We start from the raw sequence: 20,997 nt of genomic DNA on the forward strand, positions 1-20,997 counted from the left end.
GGAAGATACATAACAGAAAACACAATAATTGCTCATGAGTTATTTCATCATCTAAAAAAAAAAGACGGGAAAAAAAGGATTGATGGCCATAAAGCTGGATATGGAAAAAGTTTTTGATCAAGTGGAGTGGAATTTCCTTTTCATGGTAATGAAGCAGTTGGGCTACAACACAGTTTGGATCAATCTAGTAAAAGAATGTATCACAACAGCAACATACTCTGTATTAATAAACGGTTCTCCTAGATGGTTTTTTAATGCACAAAGGGGATTAAGACAATGAGACCCAATATCGCATTTCTTATTTATACTGGTTACAGAAGCATTATCAAGAATCCTCTTAAAAGCATAAGCATGGGGCACAATGGAATGAGTCAAAATTAGTATAAACAGTCCTTCAGTTTCTCATCTTCTTTTTTAGGATGATACGATTATTTTTGCAAAAGCAACAGAAAGAAGTGCAAAAACAATATCAGAGAGTCTTGAAAAATATCAGCAGTGGTCAGGCCAAAAAGTTAACTTGCAAAAATCCTCCATCTTCATCACAAGAAATACTAGCCAAGCAGCAAAAACTACAATCAAACAATGGCTACCATACAAAGTAGCTTCGGAAAAAATGAAATATCTAGGTCTTCCAACTTCATTTAGCAGAAAGAAAAATGATGATTACCAAGAAATGCTAAGTAAGGTGGAAAGAAAGCTGGACTGATGGAAACTTAAGCTGCTCTCCCAAGCGGGAAGAACAATGTTGATAAGAACGGTTGCAAGCACCATCCCAACTTACTTCATGGCTTCATACAAAATTCCCAAGTCAATATGCAAGGCACTTGATACAAGCTTTAAAATTTTCTGGTGGGGCTTCCCTAAAGACAAACATCACAACTTAACTCTCAAATCTTGGAAGTCTATATGTCAGCCAAAAGCTATTGGAGGTCTTGGAATTAGACAAATGGCAAACATGAACCAAGCAATGCTAGCAAAAATGGGATGGGAGATGAGCAAAGAACAAGATAGTCTCTGGTATGCAATACTATCTGCAAAATATCTCAATAACACAGATTTCTGGCAAACAAATCCAAAATCGACAGACTCAAGCCTATGAAAAGGAATATTACATACAAGAGACACACTCAAAAGAGGAAGGTGCTACCAAATCAATCATGGAGGCTCGATTAATATATGGACACAACCATGGATTCCCACTATGAACAACTTCAAGCCCAAGCCACTACAAGGAATGGAAGAGGCACATCCACAATTAACAATTGTAGATCTCCTTACAGATGTTCCCAGATCATGGAATACTCAAAAAATGCAAGAGCTGTTTGACAAAGAAAGCATAACTGAAATACAGAAAATACCCCTGCCCTCCTTCTCTCGGGGCCAAGACAAAATAATCTGGATCCTAAGCAACTCAGGTGAATTCTCTGTTAAAACAACTTACCAAATGGTAATTAACAATCAGGAGACAGTTTCACAATTTCCCACTCTGAACATCTACAAAAGTATATGGAAATTGAAAATTCATGATCGACATAAGCTATTGCTCTGGAAGCTTCAATGGAATATACTACCTACCAGATCAAGAATCAAAGAAGCTATTCAAGAAATTCCAATTGAAGAATGTCTCCTATGCAACCAAGAAGAAGAAACACCACTTCATCTTTTCTTAAAATGCCCAGTTGCCAGAATTCTGTGGTATCAAAGCTCATGGCCACTAAAGTTAGAAACCTTGCCAATTCAATCCATATCAAACTGGATAAAAATGATCATTTCCCCATCAAAAGAATTGGGATTGAGGTGAAGAAGAAGCACATCATTTCCAATTATTTGTTGTGATAATCCTGGACTTCATCTAGAAGCAAAGAAACGAAATACTGCACAAACACACTTCCTTCTCTATTGAATCAGCAACAACCCAGTTAAACAGAATATACCAAGAGTACAAAGTAGCATGACAAGAAAGAAAACCATGACAGGTAGAAAGTTGGAAGACTCCTCCTGAAAACTTCCAGAGCTTCTCATTTGATGCAGCTGTAAGAGATTTTTTCTCAGTGGCTATAGTAGTCTGCAGAGATAATAGTGGAAAAATTTTGAAAATTCAAACAGAAAAGCTTCTCACTTCCAATCCCTTAGCAGCTAAAGTTAAGGCAGCTCTTCTAGCCACAAAAATGGCATTCCAAAGGTAGCAAGAAATGGTAATCTTGGAAGGTGACTCAAAGCTGGTAATAGAAGCCATTGATAACAAAGAAATTGTCCTTCACTGGAACATTGAACCCATCATTGAAGACATCAAACATATCTCTACTTCTCAAAGGTATTGGAAATTTGCAAAAATTCATCGCTTTGCAAATTGATGTGCTCACTCTGTGGCGCAATGGTCAACAACCAATCTTTTTTTGGTTGCATACTCTCTGATTTATTATCTAGATGTCTGTTGTTTCTTGATAGTGGAAAGGATCCATCCGAAACTCTGTATCATTATTATTATTATTATTATTATTTTATAATAGATGCAAGCATGCTTAGAAAAAAAAAAAAAAAAAAAGAAATAATTGTTCTATTATCATTTAGTAAAATCTCATATTCTTACAGTGATTTCTTTTCACATCTCATAGTAACCAAGAAGATTTCTTGAAGTCTCTTCTTTTCAAATTTTTTCATTTTTTTCTTACCTTTACAACCTTTTTTTTATTAATTTCATCGGTTTTAAATTAGTATGATCAAATATGAGTTAAAATCATTGCAAAAGGATAGTCTCGAAAGTTGATGTTAGAACTCCGCGGCACATATAAAGATGTGTTGCGGCGATTTTTTTCCAACAATAAAAAAATTGCCACAATAGGCCTTATTTCTTGTAATGAGTCTAATATTGATTTTATTTATTTATTTTTCACTTATTTAATTAATAATGCGCACGATATTACTCATATAAAAGACCATGTAAATCTATATAAAATTTGTATTTCAGCCTTAGGGATAATGAGAGCAACAGATAATTGATTAAAATTACTAATTTCAATGTCATATAATCATCTTTTATTTAAAATAGAGACGTAAAAGAGTTACAAATTTATCAAATATTTTTTATAGCTGATATTACACATAACATACACTGCTTAAAATTCAACCCACATGATAAGGCATATATATATAAGAATGACCTGATCAATAGAAGAAGACATGACTCATGTTGAGATCAACGGAGACCTTAAAGGCTCGAACTTCAAGACCTTGATTTCTCGCGGAGTCTCAAACCAGAAAATGCAACCATCAAGATAAACATCATTGCTCCAGCCATAGAAACCGCTATAGAAGCTGCTACTTGGCCACAAAATCTCTCAAACAAGTTACATATTTTTTGCCACCGCAGGTGAGTGTTTCCTCGGTAGCCAATTATACCGATGGCCATGGAGGCTCCATTGCAGGAGAAGAGCAACGCCACCATTAATATATCGAGGACGAGAATCATGGAATGTAAGATGCTGTTCATGTCACCCGGTCTCTTCCTTGAGATTAAAACAAGTACTAGAGATAGGGTCGCATATGAACATGCTATGACATTTGCAACCAAGAAGTACCTACCAATTAATTAAAAGTTCATCCAAATGTTAATAATCTCCATCCTTTTTTTTTTTTTTTTTTTTTTTTTTTACTTGTTGGTAATTGATTGGAAATGTTATATAAATAGTCAGTACATTGGGAACATGGTCATGTGTCGAAAAATAGGACAGATGATGTTTAGTTTTTAAAAGTGTTATATGATCTATTTGCAAGTCAGTGTGTAAAATATACCGTCTAGCTACATCGATCACATATATATAGTAAGATTTTACTATAAGATTCAATGTTAAAAATCTTTTTTTTTTTAAATCAAATTATATATATCATATAAATATTTGGCTAGGTGTGTTATTTACACCGGTTTGTAAATAGAATTTTGAACATAATTAACTAAAAGGAAAACTCGAGCTTGATCAAAAACAAAAAAGAACAACTTACACAAAGGCAGAGATGTAATGCCACCTAGCAGGAACGGGAACATAAAGAGGTGGCAGGCTTGCCACCACCACAGCTCGGACAACCCTAGTCTGCTTAGACAACCCGATAGTTATGGCAGACACCAAAGTCAGTGCTAAAGCCAAAAGCCTGAGAAGTAAGTCCGCTGACGTTCTTTGCCTTGGCACCTCCACTTTCTGCATATAATTCCCATCACTCCTCTCTAACCCCTCCATCTCAGTACCTGTGGTGGCCTTTTGTTCTCTGCTAAGTACTCTTAAGTGAGAATGAAGAGCACAAAACCACATGGGGAAGCTTAAATAGAGAGTAGCAAAGAGAGAAAGAGAGAGAGAGAGGGGATCAAAGAGAGAGAGATAGAAAGGGGTTTGGGTGAAATGGGCATTTCATGTACGGAGTTGTAAGGAGGAAAGTGAAGGGGTCCACGATTTGATGTCAAAGGCAATTAGGGGAAGGAGGCTGAGTTGCGTGTGGAAGGAGTTTGTCGTCTTATATTTGTAACACTTCTTGATAGAGAAATGTTTTTTTTTTTTTTTTAATAATGTGTCTGCACATACAGTCCTCATTAGGGGACTGTAAATAGAATTTCTTTTCTTAAGATATACATACCCTCTCAAAGAGTTTTTTGCAATTACAATATTTCGGATAATTAAAAGAAAAAATTCTAATACAGTTTGATGTCTTTAGAAATTATTTATATACAAGAGAATTTTAACCTTGGACTTGGGAGCATACCTCTAAATCCAAGGCATTTACCAATTGAGGTAACACTTAGAGAAATGCTTTAGTCATAAAAAAATTTTACAAAAATAAATACACAAATTGATATGACTTGATGTGATACGTTAGATTATAAAATTATTTTTATTATAAAATAGATTTAACGGATCATATAAAATTATATCAGTTTGTAAATTTACTTTTATGAAATTTCTTTTTGGCTAACAGGAGATTGTGTCATGTCAGCCGTTCTAGGTCTGCCCTGCAGCCACTTCCCTGCCAGGACAGTGTGTCAAATCGCGAGCGAGCCGTCTCTTCGTATGTGGGGCATACCATTACGTGCCGAATCTCTTGACACAGGCATTGATCGTAGCATGCCTTGAGTCTGTTGAATTTGTGATCGGGCACGTGCTACCATCTGCGTGCAGTTGGACGTCCTATCCAGTGCTTTGTGATAGGGCTCGGCAGGTTGCCGAGCTCCGGGATGTTCTCCTTGGCACCTCTAAGCTTAACTTTCTTGAACTCAGACCCTTCTAAAATGGACCCTCCCTCACAATTATTATATATATATATATTATATATATATATATATATATATATAATAAGAGTGGCGTGGACGTATTTGCGCAATGAATACATGCCCACAAATCCTAATTAATTGACCCCATGGAAGTAGCTCGAGAATTGACCCAAAACTATATTTTAAAGGTCCTCCCATGCATGCAATTAGTACGTATTTTGCAGCTGGTAGCTCTTGTATCGCATGTGAATGCACATGCTCATTAATTGAGGCGTCTTGTCCCAAAAAAAAAAAAAAAAAAAAAAACTAACTATTTTCAAAGGTTTTCAATGTTGGCAGTATTTATTAATTAATTGCATGCAATTAAGTCGTCATTTTTCTAATCTCTCTATTATCACGAGTACTTGCATGCCGCTTGGTGCTAGCTGTACACCTTTTGTTTTTCCAATTGATTTCATTTCATTTTATTTAATAATTATAATTTTTTTAAATTTTCATATTAAATAAAATAAATAATTCAAAATTTTCAAATTTTAAAATAAAAATAACACTAAAAAATATATTCTAATAATATTTTATTTAATTTTTAATTTTAATTTCAATTCATCTCATCTCATCTATAAAAACAAATGAGACAGTTCTATTTCGAGTTTCGGCACGGCAAAATAACATCTAGAAAACTAATAATTATGATTGTATCGAGAGTACTTATGCATGGCATTTTCTTCTTATAATTATCTTAATTAGAGGTTGAACTCTTGTTTTGTGGCACATATTTTTCTCAATTTTTACCGATCACTGTGTTTTCTTGATCTTCAAACTTTGAGAACAAATTAACTCATGAGACGTACTTACAGGTGATCATCATGCATGCAATGTATCACATGATGTTCACCCGACCCGAGCGAGCCAAAATATTTCATCCTGGCATAGCCCGATTGCACACAGGGTTGGAACACGACCCAATTAATTGTTAAATTGAAATTTCGACCAGTTTAATTATGATCCATTTGTTTTTCTGACTCAATCTGATTCGAACCCAAAATTGATTCTCTCTATTTCATTTTGGTTTTTTTTTTCTTCTTTTTTCCCAGTTTGGAGTCAAAATGTTTAAATATTTATTTTTTTTCTTTTTGTTTCCAATTGCATGTTCTATAATTGGTAAATCCAAATATATAATAATTTTTTGATTATTAGTTAATGTAATCTACAAAAATAAAAGAGGATGGTATCCTATATTTTATAAATAAACACTCACTTGTAGTAAAAGAATGTCGTGGTTACAAAATCATAAATGCCTTGAGGGTTATAATAAAACGTCAATAAAGTCCAAAACCAAGGTGTTAAACATATAAAAACTATAAACAAAAAGTAATAATATACGCAACTACAAAATTGAGTATTTGCAACGAATATTTTTTTATCTTGCTAATAATAACCTTTTTTGCAATGGGTTAGTTTATTTCTTTGCAGATAGTTACAATTGCAATGAGAAATTAATCGTTGCAATATAGTGGTGAACTTATTTTCCAAATTCCAACAAACATAATTACATTACCAACGAAGTTATTGGCATCGTTGCAAAAAATACCACCTCAATTACCAACAACTTCCTTTCGTTATAAAAAATACATACTTAATTAGCTAGCAACAACTGAGTTTTGTTGCAAAAAATAATTTTTCAAATACCAACAAATTCTTTTCGTTGTGAAAAAAATCCTCAATTAGTAACGACGATTGGCCTTGCAAAAACGAATTTCTCAAACAACAACGAATGTTCTTTCGGTTGCAAAAATCCTTATTTTCACAATTCTACTACTTAATTGGTATACATATTTTGTTTAGTTGGGATAGTTGATTTAGACCATTGTATTAAATATTTTAGGCAATATTGTCTTTCAGATTGCACTTGAAATTATTTAATTTGTAGTTGATGATTTCATTACATATATGTATTTTGTTGTTTTCCTAGCGTTACTACCATTGCTCCTCTCGCCTAACTCACCATATGTAGTTATGGCCCATTTTTGTTGTTGTTTAAATTACATATCTTGTCATTTTGTCATTTGCATTCATTCATATTACTTGCTGGAATTATTGACTAGCTTATGTGTCATTTAGATCGAACCTATAACTAATGTGTGTTTTGCACTTATATTACACACAATATCTTGTATATATCCTTTATGTGTGTTTTTACTTTGAACAACATTTTTGTTTTGTTAGCGTTACTACTTACGCTACTCTAGCCTATCATTTTTGTTTTGTTAGCGTTACTACTTACGCTACTCTAGCCTATCTCACCGTTGGTAGGTATGGCCCATAGTCATCACAATTTATATTTCACTTTTTTCTCATCTTTTGGCTATCATTCAAGCAAATAAGCAGCTTCATTGTACTCTATTGGCAATATTGTCTTTCATATAGTACTTGATATTTTTAAATTGCTACTTGGTATTTTTTGAAGTATCTGCATTTTGTTGTTTTCCTAACATTGTAACCTACACTTGTGTCAAGTAACTCACACTCGATAAGTATGGCCCCATATTTGTTGTTTACATTTTTATATTTTGTCATCATTTCATATGCATTACTTCATATTACTTGCTGCAATTTTTCACTAGTCTATGTGTCGTTTTCATCGAACATGTAATTGATGTGCGTTTTGTACTTATATTACACACATCATCTTTTATATATCCTTGAAGTGCGTTTTTAGCTATTTCACATGGATGATCCAAAAAATACACACTAATTGTGAGTTATGGGCGGATGGTATGGAGAATATTTTTATTGAGATATTGTATGGGGACGCCCTTACTGGTGCACTACAGACAGGGAAGATCACAAGTATGGACCACACTTTGTACGTTCAAAGCCTACTGCTATGGGTATGAGGGCGTATGATGTGAACTAAGTGAAGGGCAAAATACAAAGGCTTAAGAAGAGGCAGTGGTAGTTCACCAGCCTGATGGGCCAAACTGGTATGAGATGATACCCAACACCAAAACGGTGATAGGCAGTGACGAGCAGTGGAAAAATGCCATTAGGGTAAGAATATGTCCGTTGTCATAAAAAATTAAACATCATACTTAAGCGAGATATAACTTGAACAACCTTATATTTTTATGTCTTTGTAACCAATATCTACAAATATATTGATATAAATTTTAACTAGGCGAAACTAGAATTGAAGTGGTTCTAAAACATGGCATGCCCAAAATATGCAGAGCTTTGCATGATTTTTGGCATATCAATTACCACTGGAACACTCCACCATCCGTAAACCCAACCACCTCCAAGTAATGACGAGAAGCATCGGCTTGATGCAGAGATGCGACGTTGGGGCCCCGCACTGGGCACGTGACCAAGAGTGGTGGTTGATTATGATGACATTGACATTTCCATGGACATAGGGACACCTTCTACGGGACCATCGACACGCTCGTCTCGTCAGTGGAAAATTTGGGGGGCGGGGGGAAGCAGCCAGGTGGATTTAGACTTATCGAACTGCCTCCAAGAAATGAGGCTTACATCAATCGAACGACGAAAGTGCTATTAGGGTAAAGCAGAGTCATCGGTAGGAAAACATAGCAAAGGATCGACACCGACCATGGACAGCAATGACGGTTGGGATTCATTTGGTCATTGTGTGATATTGATGTAGGCACTTCAGCTTTAGTTGCCTAAAGAAAACTTTTACCACGCATTCAACTGCTTACTCGATCCTATAGTCCAGCAGGGCTTTCTGGCCAAGGATGACGTGCGTAGGCAATCATGGGCCATGCATTGTTGAGGATTATTTTTAGTACTTTTATGTAATTTGCTATTACATATGTGTTAGAGATTATTAATTGCTATTTGAACGTACTGGATGAGATGGTATTATGCTTGTCCAATGCTAGTATTAATGTAATGTTGTGTTTCTTGACATTTTTGCATATTGTCGATGTGTTTTTAATTTAATAGTACTGTATGAAATTGTTGACATGACAAAGTAATTAATATATTGCCTATGTATCTATTCTAACGTATTTTTTACAAAAACTTCAATGAATGTGTTAGAGAATAGATGCTGATAATTGGTCACCGAGAAGTCCAACAATATATGCGAATGACGATAGAGAAGATGTTAGCTCTAACCATGAAGGGAGTTCTAGTGATTATGAGTACAATGCGCTTGAAATATCCACCTTTGTTAGGATTGTAACCTCTCGACTGGGATGGAATCGTAGAATGCCACAACGTAACATAGGCCTTCGAGGAGGGAGATCAATATAATATAGGAATTTTGAATGGACATAAATAAAATTGTAAGGACTTGTTTTGAATGGAGGCATCTACATTTCGTGCATTACGTTCGTTGTTACGTGGAAATCACTTGTTGCATGATTCTACACAATCGGTGACTCTGGAGGAATATATAGCCATATTTTGCCTGCTTGTGGTCTACGTATAGGCCCAACGAATTATCAGGAACTGATTTCAACATTAGAGCTAAACAATTAATAAACACGTGAGAATGGTAATGAAGGCGCTATGTGAGCTTGGGAGATATTATCCAACCAAATTTCATAGACAAGGTGCATCCCTATGTAGGCAACCACCGGAATTTTCCTTCGTTTGGGATAAGGAATTTTCAATTAAATTTTTAGTTATTGAAAACTAATAATTAAGTTGAAATAATGTATTTGAAACCATAATTAAATATATCTAATGTAGTTTTTTTATTAACAATTTCATTTTTAGTTGACAGTAGTGCGTCGGTGCAATGGACGACACTATGATGAATGTCGTAGTACCAGCTAAAGTATGTGAGGCATTTCGAAACAAGTATAGGCAAGTTACCCAAAATGTATTGTGTATATGTGACTTCGATATGAAGTTTACATTTGTATACACTGGATGAGAGGAAATAGTGCATGACGCTCGTGTCTTCAGCCATGTGTTGAGTGAAGGATCCGCCTAATTTCCATGGCCACCTGAGGGTAAACTTCTTATATTATTTAATGCAAAAATGATTGAGATTTTTGTGATCTTTTTTCTCTTTCAAGTAATCTCATTGTGTGTTTTGGGTTATATGTGGTCTAGTTATTATTTAGTCGATTTTGCTTTCCAATGTATATTGGGGTTTTTGCCCCTATCCTCAAGAAATGTATCACATAAGTGATCACCATAATCAGAGTCAATTTTGAGAGTATAAAGACTGTTTTAATTGCCACCATTCCTCACTTCGTAATATTATAGAACGCACTTTTGGTGTACTTAAAGAATGGTTTAAAATTTTTGAACTTAATGCCTGCATATTCCATTGGGAGGTAAGGACTCATCGTGACAGCATGTTATGTACTGCATAATTTCATTAGAACGGTAACTCCCGACGACTGGTTATTTCAATATTGGAGCAGGAGGCAACTCTCTGTTATTGAGCAGCATGTTGGTGAAGTGGCAGGGCCATCTCGTAATTTGGACATGAAGACTAAAGCAGCCTAAGTTATAGCTGCAGTAAGAGATGAGATTGTCATATCTATGTGGGCAAATAGGAGTGGTCGTTGAACGTGTAATTTAGGGCTGAGCACCGACCGTTTCGGAGTCGGAGGGCCCAACCTCCGACTTCGACTCCGACTTTGTCGGAGACTCCGACTCCGAGACGTACAGAATTCGCTCCGACTCTGACTCCGACTTGTCGGAGCGGAGTCGGATTTATTTATTTATTTATTTATTTTTGTCTTTTTTAACTTCATATTTGACCCACTTTTAAAAAAAAAAATTGTGGACTTTCAAATTTCAATTTTCTCAACATTACAATCTAAACTAATTAAACTTTTGACTATAACAAAAAATACAACTAAGTAAAACAAGTAACATACTAACTTTTGATTAAACTTTTGCTATAGTGATTTTAATTTAGTATAACTATATAATAGTATCAGTATAAATATTATACTAACTATATCACTAATAGTATTAGTATACTAATACTAGTATATCATTGTAGTTTTTTTTTAAACAAAAACGTGTATATCTTCATTGAATATCAATCAATACAATATTTCTCTCTAAGACCAGTATTCGAAATCTGTAACGGGCCATCCTCAATCCAGACCCTTTCCTCTGTAAAAGAAAAAGCTAACTTTGCAAGTAAATGGGCAGCATTATTAGCCTCCCTAAAAACAAACTTTACATACCAGTTACTCATACCTGTAATAATTCTTCTCGTATCCTCTATCAACACTCCATAACCAGTCAAAACCTCATCTGCACTAGCCACAGCCTTCACTATAACTTGTGAATCCCCTTCCAGTACCACGTTAGTCAAGCCCAGTTCCACCCCCAACATTACAGCCCTTCTAAGAGCCCATGCTTCAGCCATGCATGCCCCCTCCAATTTCTCCACAGTAGCACACAAACATGCCAAAACATCCCCCTCCGTATCCCTTGCAATAATCTCAATCCCAACTCTTTTTTGTTTTTCATCTACCACAGCATCCCAATTGAGCTTCACTTCCCCACCTCCTAGCTTCACCCATCTTGCAACTTCCCTTCCCATCGAGCTTTGATTTTCTAACAACTAGGGACAGCACAGGTTTGCCTCCATAAACTCCCTTCTCATTTGGACAGCATCCGTGAACACTTTCCTTGGAGCATCAAACTTATTCTCAAAAATCAAGGAATTTCTCATCAACCAGATTTTCCTCATAATGTAAGCCATCAATTCCACCTCCTCTCTTTCCAATTTTTGTTGTGTAGTCTGCCACAACTCAATAAAATCTCTCATATCCCACTTCCATTTTGTAACTGGGCTTCCCTCTTCTGCCCACACATCCACAGCAGCAGGGCACATCCATAAGACATGGATGACAGTCTTAGCTTCTCTACCATAGATGGGACATAATCTTGAATCAGAGACATGCTTTCTATATAAATTTTCTTTTGTAGGCAGAAGCTCATGAACAGCTCTCCACAGGAAGTGCTTCACCACCCCTTGGATCTTCATATCCCAAACCTATCTCCAAACTTCATTAGAGTCATCCCTCCTCGAAGCTTCACCCCCCATTTGCTTTAATCTCTCTTTACAAAGATAGTATGCTGATTTAACTGAAAATCTTCCATTCTGTGCCGGACCCCATACCATTTTATCCTTCACCCCCCATTTACTCAGTGGCAAACTACAGATTGTCTCAGCTTCAGAGACTTCAAAGGTGTCATATATTAGCATACTATTCCATGATACAAAAACCTCATCTATAAGCTTGTCCACACATGCATCTAGAGACAAATTTTTACAGGGAGATTGAATTTTGGAAGAACTAGGGACCGGGATCCACCTATCCTGCCAAATTTTGATGGTTTTACCATCTCCAACTCTCCAGAAAATACCATCCTTGAGAAGATCAATTGCTGACCATAGGCTTCTCCAAATGAAGGAAGGTCCAAGCCCCAGTTTAGATTCAGTAATACACCCCCCACGGAAATACTTCTCCTTCATAATTTTTGCCACCAAAAGAGAGGGAGAATTAAGCATCTTCCAGCATTGTTTTGCTAACATTGCTAAGTTGAAAATTTCAATGTCTCTAAACCCCAACCCTCCATCTCTCTTTGAATCCCCCAGCTTCTTCCAACTCCTCCACTGAATCTTATTAACCTCTTCCTTATGTCCCAACAAAATCTAGCCATAAGAGACGAGATTTCTTAACAAATTTTCCTTGGTAGTTTAAAAATGCTCATTGTAAATGTAGGGATGGCTTGCACCACAACTTTCAATAATAGCACTTCTTTCCCTGCTTGTGAGAGAAAATGATTTTTCCAATTATGCAACTTTGCCCACACTCTCTCCTTCACCACCCTGAAAGTGTTATACTTGGACTTACCAATCATGGCAGGTAAGCCAAGATATCTTTCATAAGAACCACACACTGGTACACCTGCTGAACATTGGATTTGCTGTCTTAGAGCTTCTGCAGTGTTAGAGCTAAAGAAAATGGTGGTTTTCTGTAAATTGAGATGTTGACCCGAGGCTTTGCCATAAATCTCCAACAGTTTATGAATTTTATCCCACTCAGCCATAGTAGCTCTCCCAAAAATTACACAGTCATCTGCAAATAACAAATGACTAATCCTTGTTCCACCCTTCGCCATAGCTATACCCTTCAGCTCACTTCTTCTTTCAGCCATGTTTATCATAGAACTAAGCCCCTCAGCACAAAGGATGAAGAGGTAAGGGGAAATGGGATCCCTTTGCCTAATTCCTCTAGTCGACTTTATCCTCCTTCCAGGTTACCCATTCAATAGAATTGAGTAGGTCACAATGGAGATACATTGCATAACCAACCCAATCCATTTTTCACCAAAGCCCATTTTCGTTATTACACTCTCAACAAAACTCCACTCCATCCTGTCATAGGCTTTTGCCATATCTAGCTTCAATGCCATACTCCCAACCCTCCCTTTTTGCCTCATCCTCATCGTATGTAGGGCCTCATATGCTATCATCACATTATCCGTTATCAATCTTCTAGGAACGAAGGCACTTTGATTGTTGGAAATCAAATAGGACAAAACAGTTTTTAGCCTATTTTCCAAAACCTTTGAAGCCAGTTTATAGATGACATTACAGAGACTTATTGGCCTGAAATCACTAGCCATAGAAGGATTCTTAATCTTTGGTATTAAGGCAATATAAGTATGATTAATACCACTGCCCAACTCAACCTCGCCATTCAAAAAACTCAATACTGCCCCACCAACTTCTTCCCCCACAAAATTCCAATATTTTTGGTAGAAACAAGCCCCATATCCATCAGGCCCCAGAGACTTGAGAGGAGCCATTTGTTTCAGTCCTGTCTCCACCTCCACCATAGTAAAAATCTGTTGAAGCTTCTCGTTCATTCGGGCTGTTACCCTTGGCATAAGGTCTTTCAAGCATTCATTAATCTCATTCCTAGTAGGGCTAAAAGACTCAAACATATTCTGGAAATGTGACCAGAACACCTTCTCCACTTCATCTTTTTCCTCCATTTTTCTTCCCTCCCCATCCATAATCTCCTTTATCATATTCTTATTTCTCCTCTAGCTAGCACATGAATGGAAGTACTTTGTGTTTCTATTCCCCATTTGATACCAATTCTTCTTAGCCCTTTGTTTCCACCTCAAATCCTCTTGTTTTAAAAGTAAACCCAGCTCTTTTTGTAATTTTTTAACAATCCCATCATTGTGGGATCCGTCATTATCCTATTCTACCTTCAGCCTTTCTGTTTTTTCCTTTATAAGTTTCTCCACATCATGACACTTGTGAGAATTCCAGTGCAAGAGCTCACCTCTGCACCTTATTAATTTTTCTTGCACTTGCCCCAATCCATTCTGATCCCCAACTCTTTTCTTCCAAGCATTTTCAATAACTATCCCTCCCTCCTCCTCTAAGGTTCACTTTGCTTCAAATCTGAACACCCTTCTCATCCTTTTAAAAACTGTATCAACCATGTTCATACTAAGCAACAAAGCCTTGTGATCAGATTGCCTTGTTATTAAGACATCCACCTTATTATTTCTAAAATTCACGGCCCAGCTATGATTAGCCACGGCCCTATCAAGCCTCTCCTTAGTGAAAGACTGATCCTCATGTCTATTACTCCAGGTAAATCTACTTCTCATCCATCCTAAGTCAAACAAACTGTTATCTTCCAATACTTGTCTAAACTCTTGCATCTGTACCTCAGGCCTAGGCATGCCCCCTTCTTTTTCTTCTTGAGACAGCACCTTATTGAAATCACCAATTATGCACCATGGCATCTGCTCTACTGGCTTTATCAGAGACAACAATCTCCATGTTTCTTTCCTTTTACTGGCCTCGGGATGACTATAGAAGCCCGTCAACACCCATCTATCCTTTCTGCCAATGTAAGCGCTAATATGGTGCTGTGAGTAATTAAGAATTTCTAGCTCAACATCCTCCCTCCACAACATCACCAAACCCCTTTTTCTCCCTACTGGTTCCATCACAAAGCAGCCCTCCCATTTCATTCTCCTTTTAATACCCTCTAGTTTTTTAGCCATCAGCTTTGTTTCTATCAAGAATACAATCCCGGGATTCCTTTCCTTCACCATAAGGTGAAGATCTTGAACTGTCCGGGGGTTCCCAAGCCCCCGGCAGTTCCAACTTAGTATTTTCATAATGGTTGGCGGGGCTGGCTAGCAGCCTCCGCCACACAAAAACCATCAGTTTTGTCAACTTCCCCACTCCCCTTCCTACCTTTTTTACCCATCCTCATCCCACCATGTTCAACATAATCAGCACTTCTTCTTTTTTCCAGAAGTCACAGAAATTACAAGAACAAAATCATTTCTACCTGCATTTCTGGCTCTCCTCTTCCATCTGCCCCGTGGTTCCAGATTCCCATCCTTTGCACCTTCTAGGTCCTGGCCTTTCTCTGCAAAGCCATCACCAGGAATTTATGAAACATCTAGACCAGGCTCAGACCCCCGATTCGTCTCTGGATAGAAACCTGCACCCTCCACTTCTCGCCTCAGCATTTCAACAGACACCTCCTCCGTGCTCTCATTCCCATCCTCTCCCTCCGCCTTTTCATCCTCTCTACCTCCCTGCTTACCTTTTTGCTCTATAGCAACAATATTAAAATCAATCCCCACTTCTCCCACGACATCCACCTCATCCCCCCTCCTTCCCTCCTCAACTTCAGTATAGCTATGTCCAGTAGGCTTATGTGCCATGTTGCTTCGAGGATTATAAGTCGCCCGCAACCAGGAACCAAACTACGCTCCCCCACCCTCCCCCTTAAAAACAAGCCCCTCCCCCACCACACACCCATCCTCCCCATGATTTATCAATCCACACTTAAAGCAGAGCTTCGAAAGTTTCTCATACTTCAGTGGGATCCAGATCCTCTTCCCTAGCAAGTTCACAGTTCTTCCTCTAGTTATTTTCTTTCTCAGATCTAAATCTATTTTGACTCGCAAGTATTGGCCCCATCCTATGCCACTCTCATCCACATCCACCTCTCGAACAACTCCCACAGAGGCCCCTAGTCGGTGCCCTACTTCACTGTTCATACAAGCTAATGGCAAATCATGCATCTGGACCCAAAACTCCTCTCTATCAAACTTCATCTGTTGAGGCGGCACAAAACCATCAAACGGCTTAAGCACAAGCAGATGGTTATCAAACAGCCAAGGTTTCCCTTCGATTACTCTATTCTTATCCCTCTGATTACTGAAAGTAATTACGAACAGATTTCCATAGATCTCATGAAATTCAAAAGGCCCTCCCGTGCACTAGATCTTTCTCATCGTTGCTTGAATCACCTCCTTATTGATCTTCCTATCCATCAGCAATTTACCTACCAGGCTTCGTTCCCCTTCCTCCACCCCTTTTCCCCAATACATCACTATCTAGATTGATAGCCTCATTCTCCTCCTCTGTTAGTCTCAACTGATTCCATTTCCCCTTTAACTCCTCCATCACTCCTCCCCTTGCCTTCTACCAAGCTCAGGGATAGGAAGCTTTTCCTTACTCAATTGAGTAACCTGAGACTCACACTCCACCCCCTTACTCACTCGCCCGAGGAGCTTGGTAGAAGAATTCAAGCATCGAGAACTTTATATCACTGTAGTTAATAGTACCCTATAGTAATATAACTATATTAGTATTAGTTATAGTGATTTAGTATAGTTATAATACTATAAGTTATAACTATAGTCTATATTAGTATTAGTATTAGTATTAGTTATAGTTATTAGCATAATTATATATTAGTATTTGCTATAGTGATTTTAATTTAGTATAACTATATAATAGTATTAGTATAAATATTATACTAACTATATCACTGATTGTATTAGTACACTAATGTCTAATACTAGTATATCACTATAGTTAATAGTATCATATAGTAATATAGTATTAGTAATTAATACTATAGTGATTTATAGTAATTAATCCGAAGTCGGATTCGGATTCGGATTGTCGGATTGTCGGATTTTTGCTCAGTCCTAATGTAATTAAAAGTAGTGGTGTATGTGTAATTTTCTTTATTTTGTTGTAGTGGTGTACTTGTTATTGAAATATAGTATATGTTTTAATCTATTTAATATTGGTACTATTTAATGCACTTTGAATATAATTATTTGATGACAATGGTTTGATGACGTGTTTGAAATAAGATTATCTTACACACATATTTAGGTTTATAACGTTAATAAATTGTGTAAGTCAAATTTAATAGAAGCAATATATTAGTGTATGTTGTGATGGATTCTAGAATTAACAAAATCAGGAATTTATCTAAACTCAATTTCTCATTTAATGTGCGTTATTATATACTGAATTAATAACATGAAAAGGTAATATTTTTCATGCACGCGCATTTTCATCAAGGATTGTACATATATGGTGGGTCTCATGGATAATATTTGCTTTTTCGGAAGTTGAAAAATTGGCATCGTAGTTCTACTTTTGTAGTATACATCCCAATTTGAATTGATATATTACAAATTTGAAAATAGAAAAATAATTTTAAAATATAAATTTTAATTTTGGAATTTAAGTATTATTTTTCTTATTTTTAATTAATAATTGTTATTAAATAGTGGGCTAGTATTTTATAAATATTATTGCTTATATGAATTAAATAGGTTTGGAATAAGCTAACATTTAGCTATTTATCCAATATTCCTAATCATAACGGTATTACTATATATGCACGATGCTTAGATATAAACTATAATTTTTCCTGTAGAAACATGTAAAGATCATTTCTTAATTTTTTTTTTCCAAACTCACCCAGTTGTTAATATTGACCTATTTATATTAATGAGATTAGAAATGCAATAACGAACCGCATTTAATAATTTCTAAAATAAAAATGTTTCAATTACAAAATTAAACTTTATAATTTAAAATAATTTATATATTTTGAATTTTGCAATAAATTCAATCTAACTTGGGATGTAAACAACAAAAGCAGAACCACGATGTCAATTTATCCATGGGTCTGAACAAAAAATTACCTACGTACAAACCTTCATAGAAATGTTGTAGGCACAATAGCTAGTCAAATAGACCCTCAAATGGACCCACCGAATAGCATCTAGTCCGAACGATTAAACTTTACAGCCAGAGATGGATGAACGGTCGCGATATTGCATCCAATTAGATATACTTTATAAAATCTTTCATGGTTGAACGAACAATATCTGTAATGACATGTTTGAAAGACCCCTGAACAGAGATGGAAGAACAGAGGACCGAACGAGCTAATGTCCAGACGACGTTTAATTTTAACAAAGCGTGCGTGTAGTAGCTGAACCGATCGGACGAGGGACTAGGCAGTACTTCTGTTCGAGTGGCTCTATGAGAAAGGTAAATGTAATTAAAGGCCAATAGTCCTAACGAGACTCCATTCACATGCACTACCATTTGTGTTAGAAAAACAGGCACCACCAGTAAATCAATGTATATAAATTGGGAAAATTTGTAAAATGAAAGTGGTATGACAGAAAGTAAACACATGAATAAACATAATGTTGCACATGTATACCTAAAATAATTTTTTTTTAAAGTCTAGCGAATATAAAGATCAAGATGGTGGAAAATCCAAATTACCTAAAACATATTGAGAAATGATAAAACAACAACTACTTTACTATTTTTCTACCATCTTAGAATAAAATAAGATTTTTTAAAATATATATTTTAATTTTTCTTTCGATTTAATGTATTTAAATTATATAAAAGTACTATTTTATTGATAAGTTGTAAATGAATGGTAGAGGGGTTGTTACTGTATCACTACTCAAATATATTTGCTTCATGAACATCATGGGAATTGTAATTTCCCAAAGTTATTTGGGAAGGCGGGAGACTTGAGGCGTGTGTCCAGATCATGAGAACTTCAATTAGAGTTCTGCTAGGGAGAAGCCTTTATTTTAACACACCGGCCACTTTAGCCACATGTGCGATGAGGTGCATGTACATGGTAAAACTTCAAATCATTTGTAACATGCTGAGCCCACCCACAAATCGCCAAACTCATCTCCCAGCTTCATTCCCATAGTAGCTAGCAGCTCCACAAACGTTCATCCCGTCAACCAAGGGTGTCATTCCAGCCCACAGATGCTGGCAGGTATGTAATCTCATATCTGCAATTTTTGAATGGACTTATGATTTTTTTCTCTACATTCTCAGAGTATGTTAGTTGGCTTCTCACTCCAGCAATCCTCAAATCAACCTATAAACAAAATCATCAGCCACACACGCTCACACTCAGCCACACAAAAAGTAGGAAAACGAATTATCGTGTGATTGTAAAAGAGAAACATGTTTCAATTGAAAATTGCTGCAATTATCAATGTTTCTTTCTTTATAAAAAAGAAAAACCTGTATATTTATTTATATGTTTGTTTGTTGGGTCTTTGAGGCTTATTTATTATGGGGAATAAATAGGTACATGAACCATAAGAAAGTAAAATTCAATTCCATCTTTTACTTGTTCAGCCACACATATCTCGAGTAAAGGTACCAAATTTGTTTCACTTCTATATCATCTGCTATCGTATGCATGGTTAAAAAACCTTACTTTTTGTTTCTTTTAGTACTTTGTAAACTCAAAGATATGTTGGTTTATGGAACAAAAATTTTGATGTAGGCAAGGAATCTGCACCTCTCACACCTATGACAGGTTATTGGGTTTTCTTTAGTTGTATTGGTCATATGCTTGTAAGAACAGAGGCGCCTAATGTTGATGGTCTACTAGGTCCTCGTTTATATAGGGCATTATGAGATTTTGTATAAACAAGACTTTTCATTTTGGTATGGTATTAGACCTATGGCTCTATAAAATGCCCCTGTCTAATTGTCGCTCTGTATTTTGGGATAAAGTTGTATAATCTTGGCACATAAGTTTGGGATGCTTATATATAGGGCTGCAAATGCTTCAAGTGAAATGGATGAAGAAAATAAACGATGGGATGTGATGACTGATGATATATATTAAAGTAAGGCGAGCACATATTTTGGGCAGGGCGAGCACATATAGTTATGGACAGGTCTTTAATTTGCATTTATATTGTACTTCTTGTAAATTAAGGTGTTTGGCATAGGCAAATTTATATATGGTATGAATACAGAGGGCAGCTAGTATGGTGGTGCATAATGCCCGAGGGGGAAGAGCTTACAGTCGAGGTAAGCTTAGTGTAGCAAGAAAGCCACCAAAGAGACTTGCACACATGCGGCCCATTAGGCCACATGTTACTGTTGTTCAAGGGATTGAATCTGAGTCCTCATCTGATAACGACTCCACTTCACCACCTGATGGTTTATTCAAGAGTAACTATGACACTTCTCTGGCATAAGCTCCTTTGGCATAAGCTAGCACATCTAATCCCCCTCCCTCTGGTGAGTTAATTCTTGAACCATGTTGGTTCAATTGTGGGTAATTGGATAAAATGTTGAAAAATACTCTGCTTGGATGTAAATGGTAAGCATATATGGTTCTTCTGGTTTAACCTTGAACATTGTGTACTATAATGGTTTTGTACACTAATGATGACATGGCTTTCGTTTGATTCAAGTTGCACGTAGGTGGGAAATAAGTTGGAATCTTGTTTTGGTATGCAACCCACATGATTTATGATACGCTTGAAGGTTTGATATTATATATTTACACTGATTTGATGACCCATAAATTATCTAGCAAAAAAAAAAAAAGAATTGGGAGAAGGCATCATCA

The 20,997-nt window shown here is 36.4% G+C and overlaps 2 protein-coding genes across 2 annotated transcripts; both read right to left on the bottom strand.

The window, feature by feature from the left end:
* Window positions 1–3,011: 3,011 nt before the first annotated feature.
* Window positions 3,012–4,481, bottom strand: LOC121242302 (CASP-like protein 1E1). The gene is made up of 2 exons (XM_041140188.1): window positions 4,000–4,481; window positions 3,012–3,578 (listed from the first exon to the last, which is right to left on the bottom strand). Exons 1-2 carry the CDS (start codon window positions 4,302–4,304, stop codon window positions 3,224–3,226), a joined length of 660 nt encoding a protein of 219 aa, XP_040996122.1. The 5' UTR covers window positions 4,305–4,481; the 3' UTR covers window positions 3,012–3,223.
* A 10,196-nt stretch (window positions 4,482–14,677) lies between these two features.
* LOC121246780 lies at window positions 14,678–15,424 on the bottom strand. The gene has a single exon (XM_041145064.1). It carries the CDS (start codon window positions 15,422–15,424, stop codon window positions 14,678–14,680), a length of 747 nt encoding a protein of 248 aa, XP_041000998.1.
* Window positions 15,425–20,997: the final 5,573 nt, after the last annotated feature.

The sequence above is a fragment of the Juglans microcarpa x Juglans regia genome, chromosome 1D (genome assembly GCF_004785595.1).
Source record: "Juglans microcarpa x Juglans regia isolate MS1-56 chromosome 1D, Jm3101_v1.0, whole genome shotgun sequence".
Classification (NCBI taxonomy): Eukaryota; Viridiplantae; Streptophyta; class Magnoliopsida; order Fagales; family Juglandaceae; genus Juglans; species Juglans microcarpa x Juglans regia.

Excerpts from the sequence above, each read along its gene's own strand:
- LOC121242302 (XM_041140188.1), bottom strand. The coding sequence starts at position 4,304 with ATGTGGTTTTGTGCTCTTCATTCTCACTTAAGAGTACTTAGCAGAGAA. Across the intron at positions 3,579-3,999 it reads CATTACATCTCTGCCTTTGT|GTACTTCTTGGTTGCAAATG; the intron begins GTAAGTTGTTCT and ends ATTAATTGGTAG.
- LOC121246780 (XM_041145064.1), bottom strand. The coding sequence starts at position 15,424 with ATGAAAATACTAAGTTGGAACTGCCGGGGGCTTGGGAACCCCCGGACA.